General features: G+C 42.3%; 1 protein-coding gene across 4 annotated transcripts in view; it reads left to right on the top strand.

The window, feature by feature from the left end:
- KCTD21 (potassium channel tetramerization domain containing 21) overlaps nucleotides 1-18,272 on the top strand; it is a 37,017-nt gene extending 18,745 nt beyond the window's left edge. For all 4 annotated transcript variants that reach the window (XM_037840840.1, XM_037840841.1, XM_037840838.1 and 1 more), the window contains one exon: nucleotides 15,242-18,272. In XM_037840840.1, the coding sequence (XP_037696768.1) occupies nucleotides 15,272-16,054 (783 nt within the window). In that variant the 5' untranslated portion in view covers nucleotides 15,242-15,271 and the 3' untranslated portion in view covers nucleotides 16,055-18,272. The remainder of the gene's footprint in view (nucleotides 1-15,241) is intronic.
- Nucleotides 18,273-22,534: the final 4,262 nt, after the last annotated feature.

Below are 22,534 nucleotides of genomic sequence, written 5' to 3'. Positions count from 1 at the left end.
TATTTGGTATTGTCAATTTTTTATTTGAGCCATTTTAAAAGGTGTGTAGTGGTATCAAATTGTGGTTTTAATTTTCAAGTCTCTAATGATTAATGATGATGAGCATCTTTTGTGTGTGTATTTGTCATTTGTGTATCTTCTTTGGTGAAGTGTTTGTTCAGATCTTTTGCCCATTTTGTGTGTGTGTGTGTGTTTTGGGGATGTTTATTTTCTTACTGTTGAGTTTTGAGGGTTCTTTATATATTCTAGCTAGCTACCCTTTATCAGATGTATGTTTTGCAAATATTTTCTCCCAGTCTGTACCTTGTATTTTTTTAAATTTTCTTAACAGTGTTTTTTGAAGAGTAGAAGTTTTTCATTTAAATGAAGTACAAATAATCTATTTCTTTCTTTTATGGTTTGTGCATTTTGTATCCTATCCAAGAAATCTTTGCCTAACCTGGGGCAAATCACAAGATTTTCCCCCAGAAGTTTTATAGTGTTATGTTTCACATTTAGGTCTATAATCCATTTCAAGTTACATTTCATATATGGTGCAAGATATGGGTCAAGGTTTACTTTTTTTTCTATGTAGATGTCCAGTGATCTGCTTTTTGATAAAACCTGAGAAGAGAACCATACACAAAGCAGATCATTACATGATAGAGTAGTGAGCACTGCCAGGGAGCTCTGTGCAAGGTTTAGGAAGCCCTAAGAGGTGAGCTAGATGGGGAGATTTGGAGACAGGCTTACTGAGGCCATGACTCTTAGGCTGGGCCCTGAAGGGACAGCAGAGAAGGTAGAGAAGTTGGCAAAGGTAGGCAAAGGCTGTGTAAGTAGAGCAAAGGCAGGGAGGGCAATGTGGCAGCATGAGGGTATGTTCAGTGATGTTTGGAGTGCCAGAGCATAGGGGGTGTAGAGCAGCAGGGTTGGAGATGACATTGGAAGAGCAAGGTGATGAAGGAGCCAGAAAGCCAAGCATGGCCTATCATAGATAGTGGAGCACCATGGGTAATGGTTGAGCAGGGAAGTAACATGGGAATCATGTGTCAGGAAGATCAGTGTGTTGGCCAAAATGAAAGATAGACAGAAGGCAGAGAGCTGAGTGAGAATTTGGGGCAAGAGGTAAAGAGGCCTAAGTTCTGGGAGTAGCTATAGGGATGGGTTCAAGGAGACAGAGTCGAGAGAAATGTCAGGGATGAGGTGTTAGGGCTGCCTTCCGGTCTTGGGCTCTTGCATTTGGGTGGCTGAGATAAATTCATAGTATGTTTGAGGAAAGAGGAATTTTAGGCCAACAATACCCATGAAATGTCCAGGTGGAAATGTCCAGAAGGCAACTGGGTACATATCGGGGACTGTGGCCCAGGGATATTAACTCATCACCACCTGACACAAAGCAAACTTCACCACTCCATGAAGCTCCTTGGCTCCACCTCCACCCCAGAAGGGTCAGTTCGTGCCCCTACATGTCTTCACACATGTTTCAACAGGTCCTGTGGATTTGTGATATGGACACAGTGGCACTGTGATTGAAAATAGGGACATGGTGGGCTGAGCTCAGTGACTCAGGGGCATGGGGAGAAGTACCACAGAGAGAACCCTACACTGGGAATTAGGAGATTCACATTCTAACCCAAGCTTTGCCACTGTGAACTGTCTAACTCATGACCAGGAGGACCTTATGTCCACCACAACGGCTGATGGGGGCAGGAAGGAAGGGGCTTTACTTCTATTGCAAGCAGAGGAGTTTGGGTACCCACTCAAGGGCTCCCAGGTATGGCTTCTGACTGCCCCTTCTACTTACCCCCAACTATTCTTAGCACTTCAGTACTAATGCACAGAGGGAGAAACAGGTTTTATAACCCACAAAACCGGTCAGGAAAGACAGCCCAGCCTCTCAGATGCCTAAGCCTACTCTTTCCGTGGAGCTGAGCCACTTTACAGACTGGACCTTAAATCCAGTGTTGTTTTCCCAAGAAGAAAGAATGAAAATTAGAATATGCAAATTAGTGGGTGGGAAAAAAAGGAGTTGAGGGAGGCTAGAGCCCTGGGAAGGTGGTTGTGTGAAACCTGGAGGGAAGAGAAGATTCTGGAAATGGGGAAGAGGGAGGTCTGTTCCTGGCCCAGCTCCTGCCTGGGCTCTCTGGAGAGAAAATTGGCCAGATTTAGCTCTAAACCCCAAGCATGTCCCAAGCTGCTGCCTCCTAAAACTGGTCCTTAATTAGTAGCTTCCCCATTCTACTGGCAGCTCACCCCACTCCTCTCTGTTGGACTTCCCCCATCTCACAGCCCGTCTGCTCTAGGTTTCTGCTGACAATTTTATAACTTCATCATGGGCTTGTTTCTCTTCAGACACTCCAGATGGTTAATGCCTTTCTGCAATTTCCAAGTGCCCCATTATACAGGGAAGGAACTGGCCTGCTTTCCACACCTGCTGGGTGACTTGGGGGAAGTCCCCCCTTCAGACCACTCTTTCCCCATCTGGAGAGTAAGCATGCTTGTTGAAATGCTTGCTTGTCAGGATTCATTCCCAACCTACTGTCACAGCTCTTGGTAAATCTCTCTTGACATGCATCCTCACTCTTTCTTGTCTTTTGTTCTCCCCTCCCCCTTCACAATGAGGGCCCTTCTCAAGGGTGTATTTGGGGCAAATTCCATCATGGGACATCTGCTGAATCCACTCCACAGAGTGTCTCTGGGAAAAGTATCATGTTGGAAGCTGAGACATTACATCCCTTGCTTTCTAGAACCTTAAAGAGAAATTAGGATCCAAGACTTCAGGTTGAAGGAGACTTACCAGCCCTAAATACAGGAGGCTGTGAGATTGGTGTGGGAGTTTTGTTAAAGAGTAGTAAGGTGGAAACTTCCTCAATGTGAAAATTTCCTCAATATATGAAAACCTTACAGGTAATGATACCACAAGCATGGCTTTTTCCAAAGAAAGGCCCACCCGATCCAACGTTACAAAGAAGAAGCATGTCTCTCAGTGGGAAGGTGATTTATTGAGAGTACCTTAGCAAGGAACTGGAGGAATCTTCCTAAAACCAGTTTGAAGTGAGGATGTGAGTTAGGGTTTTTATAGGTAAAGGAAAGGGGGTAAGGGTCAAAAACTAAGTAATGATCTCATGACTCATTCTTGTCAGGTCAGCAATGATGTTAGATTTGTGAGAAGGGCACAGGCAAATTTCTTAATCGCGTGTTGTCTCAAGCACATCTTGTTTTAGTTTCGGTGATTCATCAGCTACAGTTTAGATTTAGACACTGATGTGCAAGCTCTTACGTGCAGTGTCTTTATGATTTTTTCTTAACTGACTGCTCAGGAATGTCAAATTTTTTGTCTTTTGACGGGGGGTGCTCTGGATACTATTCTATCTGATTTGATTTACGATATTGTCTCTTTCTGTAAGCAGAACTGAAAATGTCTGGTTAATGTCGTTCTGGGAGCTATGTACAAAGATAGACTACTAAGATTGGATTAATAGAAAACCAGCTCAGCTAGGGTATTAGAAGATCTAGAACTGCTTAAGTAAAGGAATATTTAATAGGCATATTTTCCAGCTATCAGTAATATCATATTCAACTGTGAAAAACTGAAAGCTTTCCCTCAAAGATCAGGAAGAAGACAAGTGATGCCCACTTTCACTACTGCTTTCAATGTTTTACTGGAAGTTCTGCCACAGCAATTTGGCAAGAAAAAGAAATTAAAGACTTCCAAATTGGAAAGGAAGAAATAAAACTAATCCTGTTCACAGATTGCATGGTACTATATATAGAAAATCCCAAAGAATCTACAAGAAAACTATGATAGCTAATAAATGAACCCAGCAAAGTGGCAGGATGGGAGGTCAACCCACCAAAATCAGCAGTGTTTCTATGCACCAGCAAAGAACAATCCAAAACAGAAATCAAAAAAATGATTCTATTTACAGTAGCAGCTAAACGAATCAGACATCTAAGAATAAATTTAACCAAGGATGTAAAGAAATTGTATGCAGAAAGCTACAAAACCTTATTAAATGTAATGAAAGGAAACCCAAATAAATGGAAAGACATTCCATGTTCATGTATTGAAAGATTAAATACTGTTAAGATGTCAATACTACCTAAAGCAATTTATAGATTCAATACAACCCAATCAAAATTCCAACAACCTTCTTCATGAAAATGGAAAAATCAGTCATTAGATTCACATGGAAAGGCAAGAGGCCCTGAATAGCCAGAACAATCTTGAAAAAGAAGAACAAAGTTGAAGGACTCACACATCCCAATTTCAAAGCTTAAGCTACACTTAATCAGAACATATGGTACAGTCACTTAGACCAATGGAACAGAATTGAGAATTCATAACTAAACCCTCACTTGTATAGCCAGCTTATTTTTAACAAAGATTCAAAGTCTACTTGGTGGAGAAATAACAGTCTCTTCAACAAATGGTGCTGGGAATACTCAATATCCATATGTGTGCTAGTTTGAAGCTGTTATGTACCCAAGAAAAGGCCGTGTTTTTTTAATCCATTCCTGTGAGCACAGACCTATTGTAGGTGGGACTTTTTGATTAGGCTATTTCCATTGAGGCCTGCCCCAGGTGGGTCTTAATCCTTTTTTTTTTTTTTTTTTTTTTTCTGGTTACAAGATAAGGTTTATTTCGTTTACAGCCCATTACAGAGATTATGACTTCCTCTTTTTTTTTTTTTTTTTTAATTCAGTTTTATTGAAATACATTCATACACCATACAATTATCCATGGTATACAATCAACTGTCTACAGTATGATCACTTAATTATGCATTCATCACCACAATCTATCTCTGAACATTTTCCGTACATCAGAGAGAACCAGAACAAGAATAAAAAATAAAAGTGAAAAAAGAACACCCAAACCATCCCCCCATCCCACCCCATTTGTCCTTTAGTTTTTTTTTTTTATCTTCATTTTATTGAGATACATTCACATACCACGCAGTCATACAAAACAAATCGTACTTTCGATTGTTTACAGTACCATTACATAGTTGTACATTCATCACCGAAATCAATCCCTGACACCTTCATTAGCACACACACAAAAATAACAAGAATAATAATTAGAGTGAAAAAGAGCAATTGAAGTAAAAAAGAACACTGGGTACCTTTGTCTGTTTGTTTCCTTCCCCTATTTTTCTACTCATCCATCCATAAACTAGACAAAGTGGAGTGTGGTCCTTATGGCTTTCCCAATCCCATTGTCACCCCTCATAAGCTACATTTTTATACAACTCTCTTCAAGATTCATGGGTTCTGGGTTGTAGTTTGATAGTTTCAGGTATCCACCACCAGCTACCCCAATTCTTTAGAACCTAAAAAGGGTTGTCTAAAGTGTGCGTAAGAGTGCCCACCACAGTGAACTCTCGGCTCCTTTTGGAATCTCTCTGCCACTGAAGCTTATTTCATTTCCTTTCACATCCCCCTTTTGGTCAAGAAGATGTTCTCCGTCCCACGATGCCAGGTCTACATTCCTCCCCGGGAGTCATATTTCACGTTGCCAGGGAGATTCACTCCCCTGGGTGTCTGATCCCACGTAGGGGGGAGGGCAGTGATTTCACCTTTCAAGTTGGCTTAGGTAGAGAGAGAGGGCCACATCTGAGCAACAAAGAGGCATTCGAGAGGAGGCTCTTAGGCACAATTATAGGAAGGCCTAGCCTCTCCTTTGCAGCAACCGTCTTCCCAAGGGTAAAACCTATGGTAGAGGGCTCAACCCATCAAACCACCAGTCCCCTATGTCTGTGGTCATGTTAGCAACCATGGAGGTGGGGTAGGCGAATACCCCTGCATTCTCCACAGGCTCCTCAAGGGGGCACTACATCTTTTTTTCCTTGTTTTTCTTTTTTTTTTTTTTTTTAATTTTCCCTTCTTTTTTAAATCAACTGTATGAAAAAAAAGTTAAAAAGAAAACAAACATACAATAAAAGAACATTTCAAAGAGACCATAACAAGGGAGTAAGAAAAAGACAACTAACCTAAGATAACTGCTTAACTTCCAACATGTTCCTACTTTACCCCAAGAAAGTTACCTAATACAGCAACATTTCTGTGAACTTGTTCCTACTATATCCATCAGAAATTAACAGACCATAGTCATTCCTGGGCATCCCCAGAACGTTAAATAGCTTATCTGTTCTTCTTGGATTATTGTTCCTTCTTCCTTAATTGCTCTCTGTTGCTAGTTCCCCTACATTCTACATTATAAACCATTTGTTTTACATTTTTGAAAGTTCACATTAGTGGTAGCATATAATATTTCTCTTTTTGTGCCTGGCTTATTTTGCTCAGCATTATGTCTTCAAGGTTCATCCATGTTGTCATATGTTTCACGAGGTCGTTCCTTCTTACTGCCGCGTAGTATTCCATCGTGTGTATATACCACATTTTATTTATCCACTCATCTGTTGAAGGACATTTGGGTTGTTTCCATCTCTTGGCAATTGTGAATAATGCTGCTATGAACATTGGCATGCAGATATCTGTTCGTGTCACTGCTTTCCGATCTTCCGGGTATATACCGAGAAGTGCAATCGCTGGATCGAATGGTAACTCTATATCTAGTTTTCTAAGGAACTGCCAGACTGACTTCCAGAGTGGCTGAACCATTATACAGTCCCACCAACAATGAATAAGACATCCAATTTCTCCACATCCCCTCCAGCATTTGTAGTTTCCTGTTTCTTTAATGGCAGCCATTCTAACCGGTGTTAGATGGTATCTCATTGTGGTCTTAATTTGCATCTCTCTAATAGCTAGTGAAGCTGAACATTTTTTCATGTGTTTCTTGGCCATTTGTATTTCCTCTTCAGAGAACTGTCTTTTCATATCTTTTGCCCATTTTATAATTGGGCTGTCTGTACTATTGTCATTGAGTTGTAGGATTTCTTTATATATGCAAGATATCAGTCTTTTGTCAGATACATGGTTTCCAAAAATTTTTTCCCATTGAGTTGGCTGCCTCTTTACCTTTTTGAGAAATTCCTTTGAGGTGCAGAAACTTCTAAGCTTGAGGAGTTCCCATTTATCTATGTTCTCTTTTGTTGCTTGTGCTTTGGGTGTAAAGTCTAGGAAGTGGCCGCCTAATACAAGGTCCTGAAGATGTTTTCCTACATTATCTTCTAGGAGTTTTATGGTACTTTCTTTCATATTGAGATCTTTGGTCCATTTTGAGTTAATTTTTGTGGAGGGGGTGAGGTAGGGGTCCTCTTTCATTCTTTTGGATATGGATATCCAACTCTCCCAGCCCCATTTGTTGAAAAGACCATTATGACTCAGTTCAGTGACTTTGGGGGCCTTATCAAAGATAAGTCGGCCATAGATCTGAGGGTCTATCTCTGAATTCTCAATTCGATTCCATTGATCTATATGTCTATCTTTGTGCCAGTACCATGCTGTTTTGGCAACTGTGGCTTTATAATAAGCTTCAAAGTCAGGGAGTGTAAGTCCTCCCACTTCGTTTTTCTTTTTTAGAGTGTCTTTAGCAATTCGAGGCATCCTACCTTTCCAAATAAATTTGATAACTAGCTTTTCCAAGTCTGCAAAGTAGGTTGTTGGAATTTTGATTGGGATTGCATTGAATCTGTAGATGAGTTTGGGTAGAATTGACATCTTAATGACATTTAGCCTTCCTATCCATGAACATGGAATATTTTTCCATCTTTTAAGGTCCCCTTCTATTTCTTTTAGTAGAGTTATGCAGTTTTCTTTATATAGGTCTTTTACATCTTTGGTTAAGTTTATTCCTAGGTACTTGATTTTTTTAGTTGCTATTGAAAATGGTATCTTTTTCTTGAGTGTCTCTTCAGTTTGTTCATTTCTAGCATATAGAAACATTACTGACTTATGTGCATTAATCTTGTATCCCGCTACTTTGCTAAATTTGTTTATTAGCCCTAGTAGCTGTATCGTCGATTTCTCAGGGTTTTCTAGATATAAGATCATATCATCTGCAAACAATGACAGTTTTACTTCTTCTTTTCCAATTTGGATGCCTTTTATTTCTTTGTCTTGCTGGATTGCCCTGGCTAGCACTTCCAGCACAATGTTGAATAACAGTGGTGACAGCGGGCATCCTTGTCTTGTTCCTGATCTTAGAGGGAAGGCTTTCAGTCTCTCACCATTGAGTACTATGCTGGCTGTGGGTTTTTCATATATGCTCTTTATCATGTTGAGGAAGTTTCCTTCAATTCCTACCTTTTGAAGTGTTTTTATCAAAAACGGATGTTGGATTTTGTCAAATGCTTTTTCAGCATCTATTGAGATGATCAATTGATTTTTCCCTTTTGACTTGTTAATGTGTTGTAATACATTGATTGATTTTCTTATGTTGAACCATCCTTGCATGCCTGGAATGAACCCCACTTGGTCATGGTGTATGATTTTTTTAATGTGTCTTTGGATTCGATTTGCAAGTATTTTGTTGAGGATTTTTGCATCTATATTCATTAGGGAGATTGGCCGGTAGTTTTCCTTTTTTGTAGCATCTTTGCCTGGTTTTGGTATTAGATTGATGTTAGCTTCATAAAATGAGTTAGGTAGTGTTCCCTTTTCTTCAATGTTTTGAAAGAGTTTGAGTAAGATTGGTGTCAGTTCTTTCTGGAAAGTTTGGTAGAATTCCCCTGTGAAGCCATCTGGCCCTGGGCATTTATTTGTGGGAAGATTTTTGATGACTGATTGGATCTCTTTGCTTGTGATGGGTTGGTTAAGGTCTTCTATTTCTTCTCTGGTCAGTCTAGGTTGTTCACATGTTTCCAGGAAATTGTCCATTTCTTCTACATTATCCAGTTTGTTGCCATACAGTTGTTCATAATATCCTCTTATAATTTTTTTAATTTCTTCAGGATCTGCAGTTATGTCACCTTTTTCATTCATTATTTTGTTTATATGGGTCTTCTCTCTGTTTGATTTTGTCAGTCTAGCTAGGGGCTTGTCAATCTTGTTGATCTTCTCAAAGAACCAACTTTTGGTGATATTTATCCTCTCTATTGTTTTTTTGTTCTCTCTGTCATTTATTTCTGCTTTAATCCTTGTTATTTCTTTTCTTCTACTTGGTTTAGGATTGGTTTGCTGTTCATTTTCTAGCTTCTTCAGTTGATCCATTAGTTCTTTGATTTTGGCTCTTTCTTCCTTTTTAATATATGCGTTTAGTGCTATAAATTTCCCCCTTAGCGCTGCTTTTGCTGCATCCCATAGGTTTTGGTATGTTGTGTTCTCATTTTCATTCGTCTCTATATATTTAGCAATTTCTCTTGCTATTTCTTCTTTAACCCACTGATTGTTTAGGAGTGTGTTGTTTAACCTCCAGGTATTTGTGAATTTTCTAAGTCTCTGATGGTTATTGACTTCTAATTGTATTCCATTGTGGTCAGAGAATGTGCTTTGAATAATTTCAATCTTTTTAAATTTATTGAGGCTTGTTTTATGTCCCAGCATATGATCTATTCTGGAGAAAGTTCCATGAGCACTAGAAAAGTATGTGTATCCTGGTGATTTGGGATGTAATGTCCTGTATATGTCTGTTAAATATAATTCATTTATCAGATTGTTTAGGTTTTCAATTTCCTTATAGGTCTTCTGTCTGGTTGATCTATCTATAGGAGAGAGTGATGTGTTGAAGTCTCCCAGAATTATTGTGGAAACATCAATTGCTTCCTTCAGTTTTTCCAGTGTTTCTCTCATGTATTTTGTGGCACCTTGATTGGGTGCATAGACATTTACGATTGTTATTTCTTCTTGCTGAATTGCCCCTTTTATTAGTATGTAGTGGCCTTCTTTGTCTCTCAAAATATCCCTGCATTTGAAGTCTATTTTATCTGAGATTAATATTGCTACACCTGCTTTCTTTTGGCTGTAGCTTGCATGAAATATTTTTTTCCATCCTTTCACTTTCAGTTTCTTTGTGTCCCTGTGTCTAAGATGAGTCTCTTGTATGCAACATATTGATGGTTCATTTTTTTTGATCCATTCTGCGAATCTATATCTTTTAATTGGGGAGTTTAATCCATTTACATTCAACGTTATAACCGTGAAGGCATTTCTTGAATCAGCCATCTTATCCTTTGGTTTATGTTTGTCATATTTTTCCCCTCTCTCTATTAATATCCTTTATTGTACCCATACCGAATCTCTTTAGTACTGAACCTTTCTCCAAGTCTCTCTGTCCTTTCTTTGTTTCTCTGTCTGTAGGGCTCCCTTTAGTATCTCCAGTAGGGCAGGTCTCTTGTTAGCAAATTCTCTCAGCATTTGTTTGTCTGTGAAAAATTTAAGCTCTCCCTCAAATTTGAAGGAGAGCTTTGCTGGATAAAGTATTCTTGGCTGGAAATTTTTCTCACTCAGAATTTTAAATATATCGTGCCACTGCCTTCTTGCCTCCATGGTGGCTGCTGAGTAGTCACTACTTAGTCTTATACTGTTTCCTTTGTATGTGGTGAATTGCTTTTCTCTTGCTGCTTTCAGAACTTGCTCCTTCTCTTCTGTGTTTGACAGTGTGATCAGTATATGTCTCGGAGTGGGTTTATTTGGATTTATTCTATTTGGAGTTTGCTGAGCATTTATGATTTGTGTATTTATGTTGTTTAGAAGATTTGGGAAGTTTTCCCCAACAATTTCTTTGAATACTCTTCCTAGACCTTTACCCTTTTCTTCCCCTTCTGGGACACCAATGAGTCTTATATTTGGACGTTTCATATTATCTATCATATCCCTGAGGTCCATTTCGATTTTTTCAATTTTTTTCCCCATTCTTTCTTTTATGCTTTCATTTTCCATTCTGTCATCTTCCAGGTCACTGATTCGTTGTTCAACTTCCTCTAGTCTTGTACTATGAATGTCCAGAATGTTTTTAATTTGGTCAACAGTTTCTTTAATTTCCATAAGATCATCCATTTTTTTATTTAGTCTTGCAATGTCTTCTTTATGCTCTTCTAGGGTCTTCTTGATTTCCTTTGTATCCCGTACTACGGTCTCATTGTTCATCTTTAGTTCTTTGAGTAGCTGCTCTAGGTGCTGTGTCTCTTCTGATCTTTTGATTTAGGTGCTTGGGCTTGGGTTATCCATATCGTCTGGTTTTTTCATATGCTTTATAATTTTCTGTTGTTTTTGGCCTCGTGGCATTTGCTGAACTTGATAGGGTTCTTTCAGGATTTGTAGACCAATTGAAGTCCTTATCTCTAATTTATCAGATCTACAGCTTCGTGGAGTACACTTTCTCTAACTAACCAGCAGGTGGCATCCACGAGCCACCTGTTCTCCACAAGCCAGTTCTCCCCTGCCTAGCCTTTGTGGTCAGTGGGGGAGTGAGTCTTGTGGGATCCAATTGGTGTACCAAGCTTGCGTGTGTAGTTGGTGTTGGCTGCCCTGTATATGGGGCATGTTTCTGGGCAGTCAGGGAGGGGGGGGTGGCCCTAACAATCAAATCTCCCTGGTGATCCTGGAGTTTTAAAGCTGCTGCAATAGTCTAATCCTTCAGTTCAGTCCTGCCACAGTTTGTCTCTGCCACTGACCCACAAGTCCTTGGTATTGGCGTATGGCTCCTGAGACTTGCAAGTGGGCCCCTCTTCCAGGCTGTGCACCCCGGGTCCTCTGTTGAGGGATGACTGTGCTATGTCACAGGTGAGTGCCGTCCCCCCAGGGCAGTTCTGGGCTTCTGGGCTGTGTAGGGAGGCTCCCAGTCTGCTGAAATGATGGCTGAATGGGGCTTTGTTAATTCACACTGCTCCACCTTCCCAACTCTGGGACAATCAGCTGAGGTTGCAGGGAAGGCTCATGTCCACACCCAGTTTTGTGGTGTGTGCCTGTTATTTGAAACACTTCCGTCACACTGGGTTGTCTGGGGCAGCTCTGGGCTATGGGGCTGGCGATGGGCAGGAGTGTTTCCTGTCCACCAGGATGATGGCTGTGAGCGGACACCCCCCTTTTCTTGGGAAGTTGTGGTGTTTAGTGAATTTTCTCAGCCACTGGATTATTGCCTTTTGTCTCAGAGCTGTCTTAGTTCTGCTTTTGACTTGACCTGCCCAAATTGCAAGTCTTTGAAGCTTTCTGTATTGGGCTTCTTAGAGTAATTGTTTTAGAAAAAGAAAAAAGGATTAAAAAAAAAGGGCCCTCCTCAGAGATCTAATGGGTTATTGAAATACTAAGAGACAAAGCAACCAGGGCCATTAAGGAAAGGTCCACAGGGCAGAGAGATCAGCTTTTCTTCGGGATTTGCATATGTGCCTCAGGGCCTGAGCTCTGCCCTTCCCCTTTCTATGTTCCCCAGAACTCCAAAAATCCTCCGCTTTTATTTTGGAGTTTTTCGTGTTGTTTTTTTTCTATTCCTATCTCCTCTCTGCTGGGCTGGCTGCTCTCAGATTCTCTGGTGTCTGGTCTCAGTCTATCTATGGTTGGAGTTTGGATCAGTAGAATGAGTTTCCAATAAGGGCTGCCACTGCAGTTCTCCCTTCTCCTTCCCAGAGCTGACAGCCCCTCCTCCCACGGAACTGAGCCTGGCAGGGAGGGGCGCGGGTCCCCTGGCCGCAAAAACTTACAGATTTCGCTGATCTCAGCAGTTCCACGTTTTCATGAGTGTTGTATGAAGTATGCCCAAAGTCAGATTGCTCTGTGGTGTCCAGTCCATGCAGTTCCTGGCTTTCTACCTACTTTCCTGGAGGAGTAACTAAAACATACAGCTCACCAGTCCGCCATCTTGCCCCGCCTCCTGGGTCTTAATCCTTTTACTGGGGTTCTTTATGAGAGGATAAAAGACAGAAAAAGCCCAGAGAGTAGAGAGAAGCTCCAGAGAAGCTGAGAGACAAGGTGCACCCACAGGAGCTGAGAGAAGAAGTCCCAAAAGCCAGAAGCTGAAAGCAGCGAAACCAGGAGAGAAGGACCAGCAAATGGTGGCCATGTGCTTTCCCATGTCCAAAATGTCAGCAGCCTTTCTTCAGAGAAGGTATTGTCCTGTTGATGCCTTAATTTGGACATTTTAATGACCTTAGAACTGTAAATTTGTAACCTACTATATCCTTATTGTAAAAGCCAACCCATATCTGGTATATTGCATTCCAGAAGCTTTAGCAAACTGAAACAAGTAAAAGAATGAAGGTGGACCCTTAACTCTCACCATATATAAAAATTAACTCAAAATGGATCAAAGACCTAAATATAATAGCTAAAACTTTAGAGCTCATAGAAGAAAACATAGGGGAATATCTTCAAGACCTTTTATCAGGAAATGGATTCTTAGGTTTTACACCAATTGCATAAGCAAGAAAAAAAAAGAATAAATTGGACCTCATCAAAATTGAAAATTTTTGTGTATCAAAGGTCATTATCAAGAAAATGAAAAGACAACCACAGAATAGGAAAAAATATTTGGAAACCATAAATATGATAAGGTTTTAATATCCAGAATATATATCTGTATATCTTACAGTTCAACAAGACAGAGACAAACAACCCAAGCATAAAATGGGCAAAGGACTTGAAGAGGTATTTTTTCAAAGAAGATATCCCCATGGCCAATAAGCACTTGAAAAGATGCTGTACATTAGGGGAATGCAGATCAAAACTACAATGAGATACCACTTCACACCCACAAGAATGACTACTATTAAAAAATGGAAATTAAGTATTGGTGAGGATGTGAAAAAATAGGAACACTTGTACTTTTTTAGTGGGGAATGTAAAATGGTACAGCTGCTGTGGAAAACAGTTTGGCAGTTCCCCAGAAAGTTAAATGTAGAATTAGCATAAAACTCAGCAATTCTGCTCTAGGTATATACTCAAAAGAATTGAAAGCAGAAGCTCAAACAAATACCTGTATACCAATGTTCATAGCAGCCTTATTCACAATAGCCAAAAAGTGGAAACAACCCAAGTGTCCATCAATAGATAAATGGATGAGCAAAATGTACTATATTCCTATAATGTAATATTGTTCAGGCATAAAAAGGAATGATATTCTGCTATGTGGACAAACCCTGTAGACATCATGTTGAGTGGAAAAAGCTACACACAAAAGGACAGATATTGTATGATCGCATTTATATGAAATACCTAGAATAAGCAAACTCAGAAGATTACAGATGGACAGGAATGGGGATGGGAAATGGGAAGTTAATGCTTGATGTGTACGGAGTTTCTGTTTAGGGTGATAGAAAAGTTTTGGTAATGGATGGTGGTGATGGGAGCACAATATTTTGAATGTAATCAACACCACCGAATTGTCTATTTAAAAGTGGTTAAAATGGGAAATATGTTGTATATATGTTACCACAATAAAATTTTTTAAATGTTCAATATAAAAAAAAAAGTGTGTAAGGAGTCCTCAAGAAAAGGATGCTGTGGGGCAGAGGCCCACAATTTGCCCTGACCTTGCAGCAGCTTTCAGAGAAGTTTGAGGATGCCACCAGGAGCCAAGAACATCTTCATGGCAAGACAAGTTGGCATGGGAGGAGTGAAAATCCAGAAAAGATTTGTTATTTGAAGTTCAGAGGGCTGAGTGACCCATTGTGGGCCTCATAGATAGATGAAAGTGGTACTAATCACAGTCAATCATTATAGTAGAAATTATAATATATAGAAAAATAATTAAATTCAGAGACAATACTGGTGCAAAAGAAAGAGCATGGGGCTGGGAGTCATAAATCCCAGAGCATTTGTTAACTACTTAGAGTGTTCCAATCTTTGGCTAGTAAGCATTTACACATTTTCCATTCATATAAAAGGACTTGGGATTGAATCCTGGCAAGGAACTTCACCTCTCTGAGCCTGGGGAATGAGTCCTGGCACAGGTTTCCTCATCTGCAATACAGAAATGGATGATTGTATTGTCCACATTAAACGATGGCGTAACTATTAAGTAAACAAATATTTGTAAAAGCATGTAGCATAGTATTCAACCTGGGCACATTTTCTTTCTTCCTTTAAACCAGTAGTTCTCTATTCTAATGGAACATTTAGAATCACCAAGGGAACTTTTAAAAAAATACCAATTCTGGGGCCATATTGCAGACCAGTTTAAACAATCTCTGGAGGATGGGACCCAGGCTTCGTTTTTTGTTTTGTTTTGTTTTGTTTTCTAATTCCCTAGTGAACCTAATATGCTTCAGACAGTAAGGTAATTACCACCCATATATTTGTTCATCAAGTATTAACTCATTTCAACCCTGAGGAGTTTAGGCTTGATTTACAATAAGGAGTTGAGAACTGTGACTGCCCAGACATGGTTGGGTAATGGTCATTTCTCACCTTTCTCCTCTAGGAAGACTTCCCAGCACCCCATCCTTCTGCCATGTCTGACCCCATCACACTGAACGTCGGGGGCAAGCTGTACACAACCTCCCTGGCAACTCTGACCAGCTTTCCTGACTCCATGCTGGGTGCCATGTTCAGTGGGAAGATGCCCACTAAGAGGGACAGCCAGGGCAACTGCTTCATTGACCGTGATGGCAAAGTATTCCGCTACATCCTCAACTTCCTGCGGACCTCCCACCTGGACTTGCCTGAGGACTTCCAGGAGATGGGGTTGCTCCGCAGGGAGGCTGACTTCTACCAGGTGCAGCCCCTGATTGAGGCCCTGCAGGAGAAGGAGGTGGAGCTCTCCAAGGCAGAGAAGAATGCCATGCTCAATATCACGTTGAACCAGCGTGTGCAGATGGTCCACTTCACTGTGCGCGAGGCCCCTCAGATCTACAGCCTCTCCTCCTCCAGCATGGAAGTCTTCAATGCCAACATCTTCAGCACCTCCTGCCTCTTCCTCAAGCTTCTTGGCTCCAAGCTCTTCTACTGCTCTAATGGCAACCTCTCCTCCATTACCAGCCACTTGCAGGACCCCAACCACCTGACTCTGGACTGGGTGGCTAATGTGGAGGGCCTGCCGGAGGAGGAGTACACCAAGCAGAACCTCAAGAGGCTCTGGGTGGTGCCTGCCAACAAGCAGATCAACAGCTTCCAAGTCTTCGTGGAGGAGGTGCTGAAAATTGCTCTGAGTGATGGCTTCTGCATTGATTCTTCTCACCCGCATGCTCTGGATTTTATGAATAATAAGATTATTCGATTAATACGGTACAAGTAAAAGGACCCAGCAACACTGGAAGCGTGGGGTCCCAAGAAACTCCATATCAGCCAAGATCTTGGAGTGTCTCACCAGTGGTATGAGGCAATGCTATACTAATATGTATTAATCACATAGCAGAACTTGATTCCCTCCATGATGTAGTCCATCTTTTGGAATCCACGTCTTCTGAACAGAAACACCTTTTCTTCTTGCCACTTTGAGCTGGAGATGGGCAGTTTATTATGACAAGTGAAGAGTCTGCTGATGTGCACAAAAGGAGGCCACAAGAGGACTTTCTGGCTGAGTCAAAGGAGCAGCAGTGTCCATTGACTCCATTTTTCCCTGTACCACTAGCCAGTACCTCACCCATCTATATAAAAAGGCCGCTGTAGGAGGGGGTGGGGTGAGAACAAGAGGCTCACTTCAATTTCCCAGGACATAAAGTACCCAGAGAGTACCATCACACCTGCTTCTCCATCCCTAGGATGCATCCAGGACTTTGGACTTATTTGCCCAGCGGGTATCCATGTGTGGGTAGCTTGGAAATGCAGCGTGTTCTCAGAGCTATGCGTGCAGCCACACTTGGGGAGAGATTTGAGCTGCAGCATGGCCTAGAGGAGTGAGCACAAGACAGGGTTCAGAAGGTGAGGATGTCCCTCTTGACCGGGCCAAATCTAGGCATTTCTAGCTTCCAGAAATGGAAATGGACTGCTCTTTCTGCAAAGATTTGAGAGTATCTGGAGACAGTATGTAATGAAAGGTGCTTCATAGTCTGACCTGTTACCTGACTGCTATAATCCTTTCCCCCAAACTTTGAAGTATGGTTGAAGCAGGTCATTTTAAACAAATAGACCATAGAATCTCAGGGTTGGAAAAGAACTCAAAGGTCACTTAGTACTCCCCCATCCCCAAACACACCCATCAGCCCCATGCTGGCTGTTAGAAAGTCCTTCCTTATGTTGAGCAAAAACCTGTCCTCTTGCCACATCTATTTGCTTGTCTTCATTCTAGGCCTTCCTTCACATCCAAACATGGAGCAACATCTTCAAAATAGTTACCTAGAGAGGCAAACACTTATTCTCAAAATATTATTAATCACAATTATGATTCCCCTCTGATCTGTCTTCAGAACCAAGCTGGCCCCTTCCATCCCCTGTAAATCAGTCCATTTTGTTATGGCTTCACTTCATTTATGACCCCTATTTCACCCACCTTCCTTACCAGCCATGTCTCCACATACCTTTTGACTATTTTCTGTTGGAGGATGAAGATTTGTTGTGCTGAGGAGATCCAGAGGGAGAAGACCGGGGTGTCAGAGGGCAGTGTGCAGCGAGAAGCCTAGAGTGGTCTGAACAAAAGCAGTGTCCTTGGAGTAAGTTTCTAGCCCCTAAGACACTGCTGAAGAAAGTGGCCTTCCCCTGTGGTACTGTTTCTGGTCAAAACTGGTCCATGGGCCTCCTTGTAGTGAGATCCAGGACAAGAAACCCCAAGCCACCACTTCCCGGCGGTGCTGAGCAGCACAAGCCTCAAACTGTGCAATATGATTCATCCCTGGAACAAGTCTGGCCTTGGGAGTGCCCAGCTTCCCCACTGGGCAGGGGCCCTCAGACAAAGCCAGAGAAGCCTGATGACACAGGTGATACTGGAGATGGGCCAAGGAAGGGGCTTCCCCTAGGTACACCCTGGGAGTAGGGAGGTCGTACATAGAGCCTTGGGCAAGGCTGGTCCGTTAGGCAATAAAGGCCTTTTTTCAGGTCAGTGGGACCCAGGAGTCTGTGACAGCTGCCCAGGTCACCAGGCCAGCAGTAATTGGGGAACCCCCTCAGGAGAACCCATTTTAGACCAGATTGCAGAAACTGACCACAACAAAGCAGTTGGGAGGAGAAATCTTGTAAATCACTGCTACTTCCTACAGCTTCTCCTCCATCTTTTCAGTGCTTCCTAACTCAAACAGCTTGGCTTTAGAGAAAGCCATTAACGTGCCATGCATTAACTTTAAGTAAGTCATGCGCCTCACTGAGCCACAGTTTGTTCATCTGTGAAATGGGCATAACAGTAATACATAACCCTACCTACCTCACAGGGCTGTTGTGAGGATCAAATGAAATAATGTATGTGATAATGCAGTATAAACGATATTATTTTGTGTCTATTTATGCGGGAAAATGCCCTGAACTTGGAGTCAGACTGAACTGGGTTTGAATTCTGATTCCATCACTTGCTTTTTAACCCTGAACAAGTCACTGAGCCTCTCTGAGTTTGTTTCCTCATCAGATAACTCCCACATTCTAGTGTTCTTTAACTTAAATGAGTTAGTGTTTGTTGAAAATTTCCTGGCCAGGGCTTGGCATGTAGGAGTGCAACAAATGTTTGCTCTTTCAGGAGGTATTAATGATGGACCATTGTGCTGGGGACCAGGAGGTCCCAAGACAGTCCCAGACATGCCCTTTGGAGCACTTGGTGTGTGCAGAGCTTCACACAAAGTGCTGTGGGCATGAGGGAAAGAGAGCTGAATTCTTCTCTTTCGGGCTTTATGAATAGTTGAACTGGGCTTTACGGATACATTGGATATTGACAGAATATGCTATGGAGGGCACCATGGCCACTGGAAAGAGCCAGCACCGAGGCCTGGAAACCAGACGGCGGAGGACGAGTGGAGAAAGGGTGAGTAGACACATCCAGGTGCAGCAACAGGGGAGCGACAGGTGACGTGCTTGGCGTAATCTTACCGTGCGCACATCTACCTAGGTGAGTTCAGCCCTCTGTTAAGCAAAGATGTGAGGAAGAGAACATTGGGAGGTGCAGGCAGCTCCACCCAGTGGACGAGTGAGTTGGAGTGTGACCTGGGAGCCCCTCACTGCGTGAGGAAGACCGAGGGTGATCTCAGCCAGACCCACTGCCTTTTATACTGCCGAGAGCTTCTTCCCAACTGAAGAGGCAATTCAGGCACACATCAGTTTGTTGGCTCTCTGTTCCTGCCCTAGGTGTGGTCCCACACAAAAGGGGGACAGGTGCTTGAAGGCACCCTAGGGCACCTCAGAACCACAACCTCAAAACCACCAAAAACCCTTTGCTGTTTTAAGGAGAGCAAAGCTTGTGAACCTCTTGTTCTCCCTTTGGGTCAGGACTCCCTCTGAAGGGGTGGGCATGGTCACCTGAGGCTTGGGGCGGTGTCCCCCTTGTTAATGACTCAGTGCTCAACACGGTCCCCAGTCAAGGTGTAGCCACTCTGCTTTATAAACTACTCTGTAGGCTAAAACAGAGCACTTGTGCAACTGCCCCCACGCTCACTACAAATTCCAATTCCAACTTTCTTTTACAAATTACTCCTAAGATAAGCTACTGTGAGTGGGGACTCAGCCAAAGTCAACCTTGGACCAGTTTCTTGGCTCATGTGGCCAGAGCATCAGCAATCCCTTTCCTGAATTGTGGTTTCTTTACCCTGACTGACTGTTCGCCTGTGTCCCAGGGGGCTCAGGGTTGATGGGGGTGGTTGGCAGGGAAATGAGACCCCATGATCATCTTGCAGAGCAAAACAACCTTGATTGCAGACCCATCAAAGGGAGGGGCTGGGGCCCATTTCCAGACCCTGCAGGGTCCTGGCTCTGGCAGCTCTGTCTGCCCAGACAGCCCAGCTGACCTCAGTCTCCTTCAGAGCCATCGGGACTGTGTGGCACCAAGCAGAGGTGTGGAGACAGTCTGGTGACTCAACACAAGCTCATCCCAGTTTGTGGTACAGGGACCTAAGAGTGTCCTGAGGAGAAAAGTCTGGAAGCCAGAGGGTCGCTGAGCAGCCCCCTAGCACCCGGGACCCCACTCAGCCCACAGGATAGCAAAACAAATTTTGCCATGGTGCAGTCTAGCTCTGGCTCTTCTGGCAGGAAGTGTGTGCTCAGCCTGATTATGTCTAACCCTCAGCCCCCTTTCCTGGTCCCATTTCCCACTATCCTCCACCCCACCCCACCCCGGCCCCAGCGTGCAGGGACTTTTAAAGCCTTTGTCAACACTGCCAGTTAGCCAACAGTCCTAGAGTATTCTAGCCCATTTTCTTCCCTATGCCAGGTCTCTCGCTAAAGTCTGGGTTCCCTTATTCTGAGGACTTGGCCCAGTTGGGCCACATTTGAAATCTAAGGAAACTGCCAACTAAAGAACTTAAGTTAATGTATTGTAACATGGGTACTTTCTCCCCTATTACTTCACTTTATTAATCACTTCTCTTGCTCAAAAGTCTCTTGCTCCCTGTTGCTCAAAAGTCTTGCTCAAAGTTTTTCCTGTAGCACAAGAAAAAGTCCAAAGTCCCTAGCTACTTACAAACAGATTTCGTCATACTTTAAGAGCACAGATTCTTGAGTCAGACCACCTGGGTTCAAGTCCCAGCCTTGCTGCTTAATGGCTGTTGTGACCTTGGGCCAATTACTGAACCTCTCTGTTTCCTGTCTGCAAAGTGGGGAGAATAGTATCCACCTCATAGGCTGTCATGAGGGTTTGATGAGGTGATACACCTATACCTCTTTGAACATTATCTGGAACATAGCAAGTGCAAAGTATTGTAAATTATTATTATTTTCTATCCTCATCCTTCATTGCTGTCCTATTTGCCCACTCCCCTCCATGTTTCCCACGAAGTCCATATCGATTTCGATCTCCTGACCTTTGTCCAAGTCATCCCTATTGCTTGGCATGTCCCGCTCTCTCCTCTCCACCAAAGCCTTCTCACCCTCCACCCTCCCTCTTGCTGAGCCCTTCCTCCTCTGGTCTTCTAGGGCACTTCCACCTGGCACCTCCTCACATGTTCTTTTTTTTTTTTTTGTCTTCATTTTATTGAGATATATTCACATACCACGCAGTCATACAAAACAAATCGTACTTTCGATTGTTCACAGTACCATTACATAGTTGTACATTCATCACCTAAATCAATCCCTGACACCTTCATTAGCACACACACAAAAATAATAAGAATAATAATTAAAGTGAAAAAGAGCAATTGAAGTAAAAAAGAACACTGGGTACCTTTGTCTGTTTGTTTGTTTGTTTCCTTCCCCTATTTTTCTGCTCATCCATCCATAAACTAGACAAAGTGGAGTGTGGTCCTTATGGTTTTCCCAATCCCATTGTCACTCCTCATAAGCTACATTTTTATACAATTGTCTTCGAGATTCATGGGTTCTGGGTTGTAGTTTGATAGGTTCAGGTATCCACCACCAGCTACCCCAATTCTTTAGAACCTAAAAAGGGTTGTCTAAATTGTGCGTAAGAGTGCCCACCAGAGTGACCTCTCGGCTCCTTTTGGAATCTCTCTGCTACTGAAGCTTATTTCATTTCCTTTCACATCCCCCTTTTGGTCAAGAAGATGTTCTCCGTCCCACGATGCCGGGTCTACATTCCTCCCCGGGAGTCGTATTCCACGTTGCCAGGGAGATTCACTCCCCTGGGTGTCTGATCCCACGTAGGGGGGAGGGCAGTGATTTCACCTTTCAAGTTGGCTTAGCTAGAGAGAGAGGGCCACATCTGAGCAACAAAGAGGCATTCAGGAGGAGGCTCTTAGGCACAATTATAAGGAGGCCTAGCCTCTCCTTTGCAGCAACCATCTTCCCAAGGGTAAAACCTACGGTAGAGAGCTCAACCCATCAAACCACCAGTCCCCTATGTCTGTGGTCACGTTAGCAACCATGGAGGTGGGGTAGGCCAATACCCCTGCAGTCTCCACAGGCTCCTCAAGGGGGCACTACATATTTTTTTCCTGTTTTTTTTTTTTGTTTGTTTGTTTGTTTTTAACCTGTTCCTCCTTTTTAAATCAACTGTATGGAAAAAAAAATTAAAAACAAACAAACAAAAAAAAAACAAAAAAAAACAAAAAAAAAAGAAAAACATACAATAAAAGAACATTTCAAAGAGACCATAACAAGGGAGTAAGAAAAAGACAACTAACCTAAGATAACTGCTTTACTTCCAACCTGTTCCTACTTTACCCCAAGGAAGTTACATAATATAGCAACATTTCTGTGAACTTGCTCCTACTATATCCATCAGAAATTAACAGACCATAGTCATTCCTGGGCATCCCCAGAACGTTAAATAGCATATGTGTTCTTCTTGGATTACTGTTCCCCCTTCCTTAATTGATCTCTATTGCTAGTTCCCCTACATTCTACATTATAAACCATTCGTTTTACATTTTTCAAAGTTCACATTAGTGGTAGCATGTAATATTTCTCTTTCTGTGCCTGGCTTATTTCGCTCAGCATTATGTCTTCAAGGTTCATCCATGTTGTCATATGTTTCACGAGGTCGTTCCTTCTTACTGCCGTGTAGTATTCCATCGTGTGTATATACCACATTTTATTTATCCACTCATCTGTTGAAGGACATTGGGGTTGTTTCCATCTCTTAGCATTTGTGAATAATGCTGCTATGAACATTGGCGTGCAGATATCTGTTCGTGTCACTGCTTTCCGATCTTCCGGGTATATACCGAGAAGTGCAATCGCTGGATCG

The sequence above is a fragment of the Choloepus didactylus genome, chromosome 6 (genome assembly GCF_015220235.1).
Source record: "Choloepus didactylus isolate mChoDid1 chromosome 6, mChoDid1.pri, whole genome shotgun sequence".
NCBI lineage: Eukaryota > Metazoa > Chordata > Mammalia > Pilosa > Megalonychidae > Choloepus > Choloepus didactylus.
The sequence above is the reverse complement of the archived record's forward strand: the minus strand, read 5'-3'. Positions and strand labels throughout refer to the sequence as shown.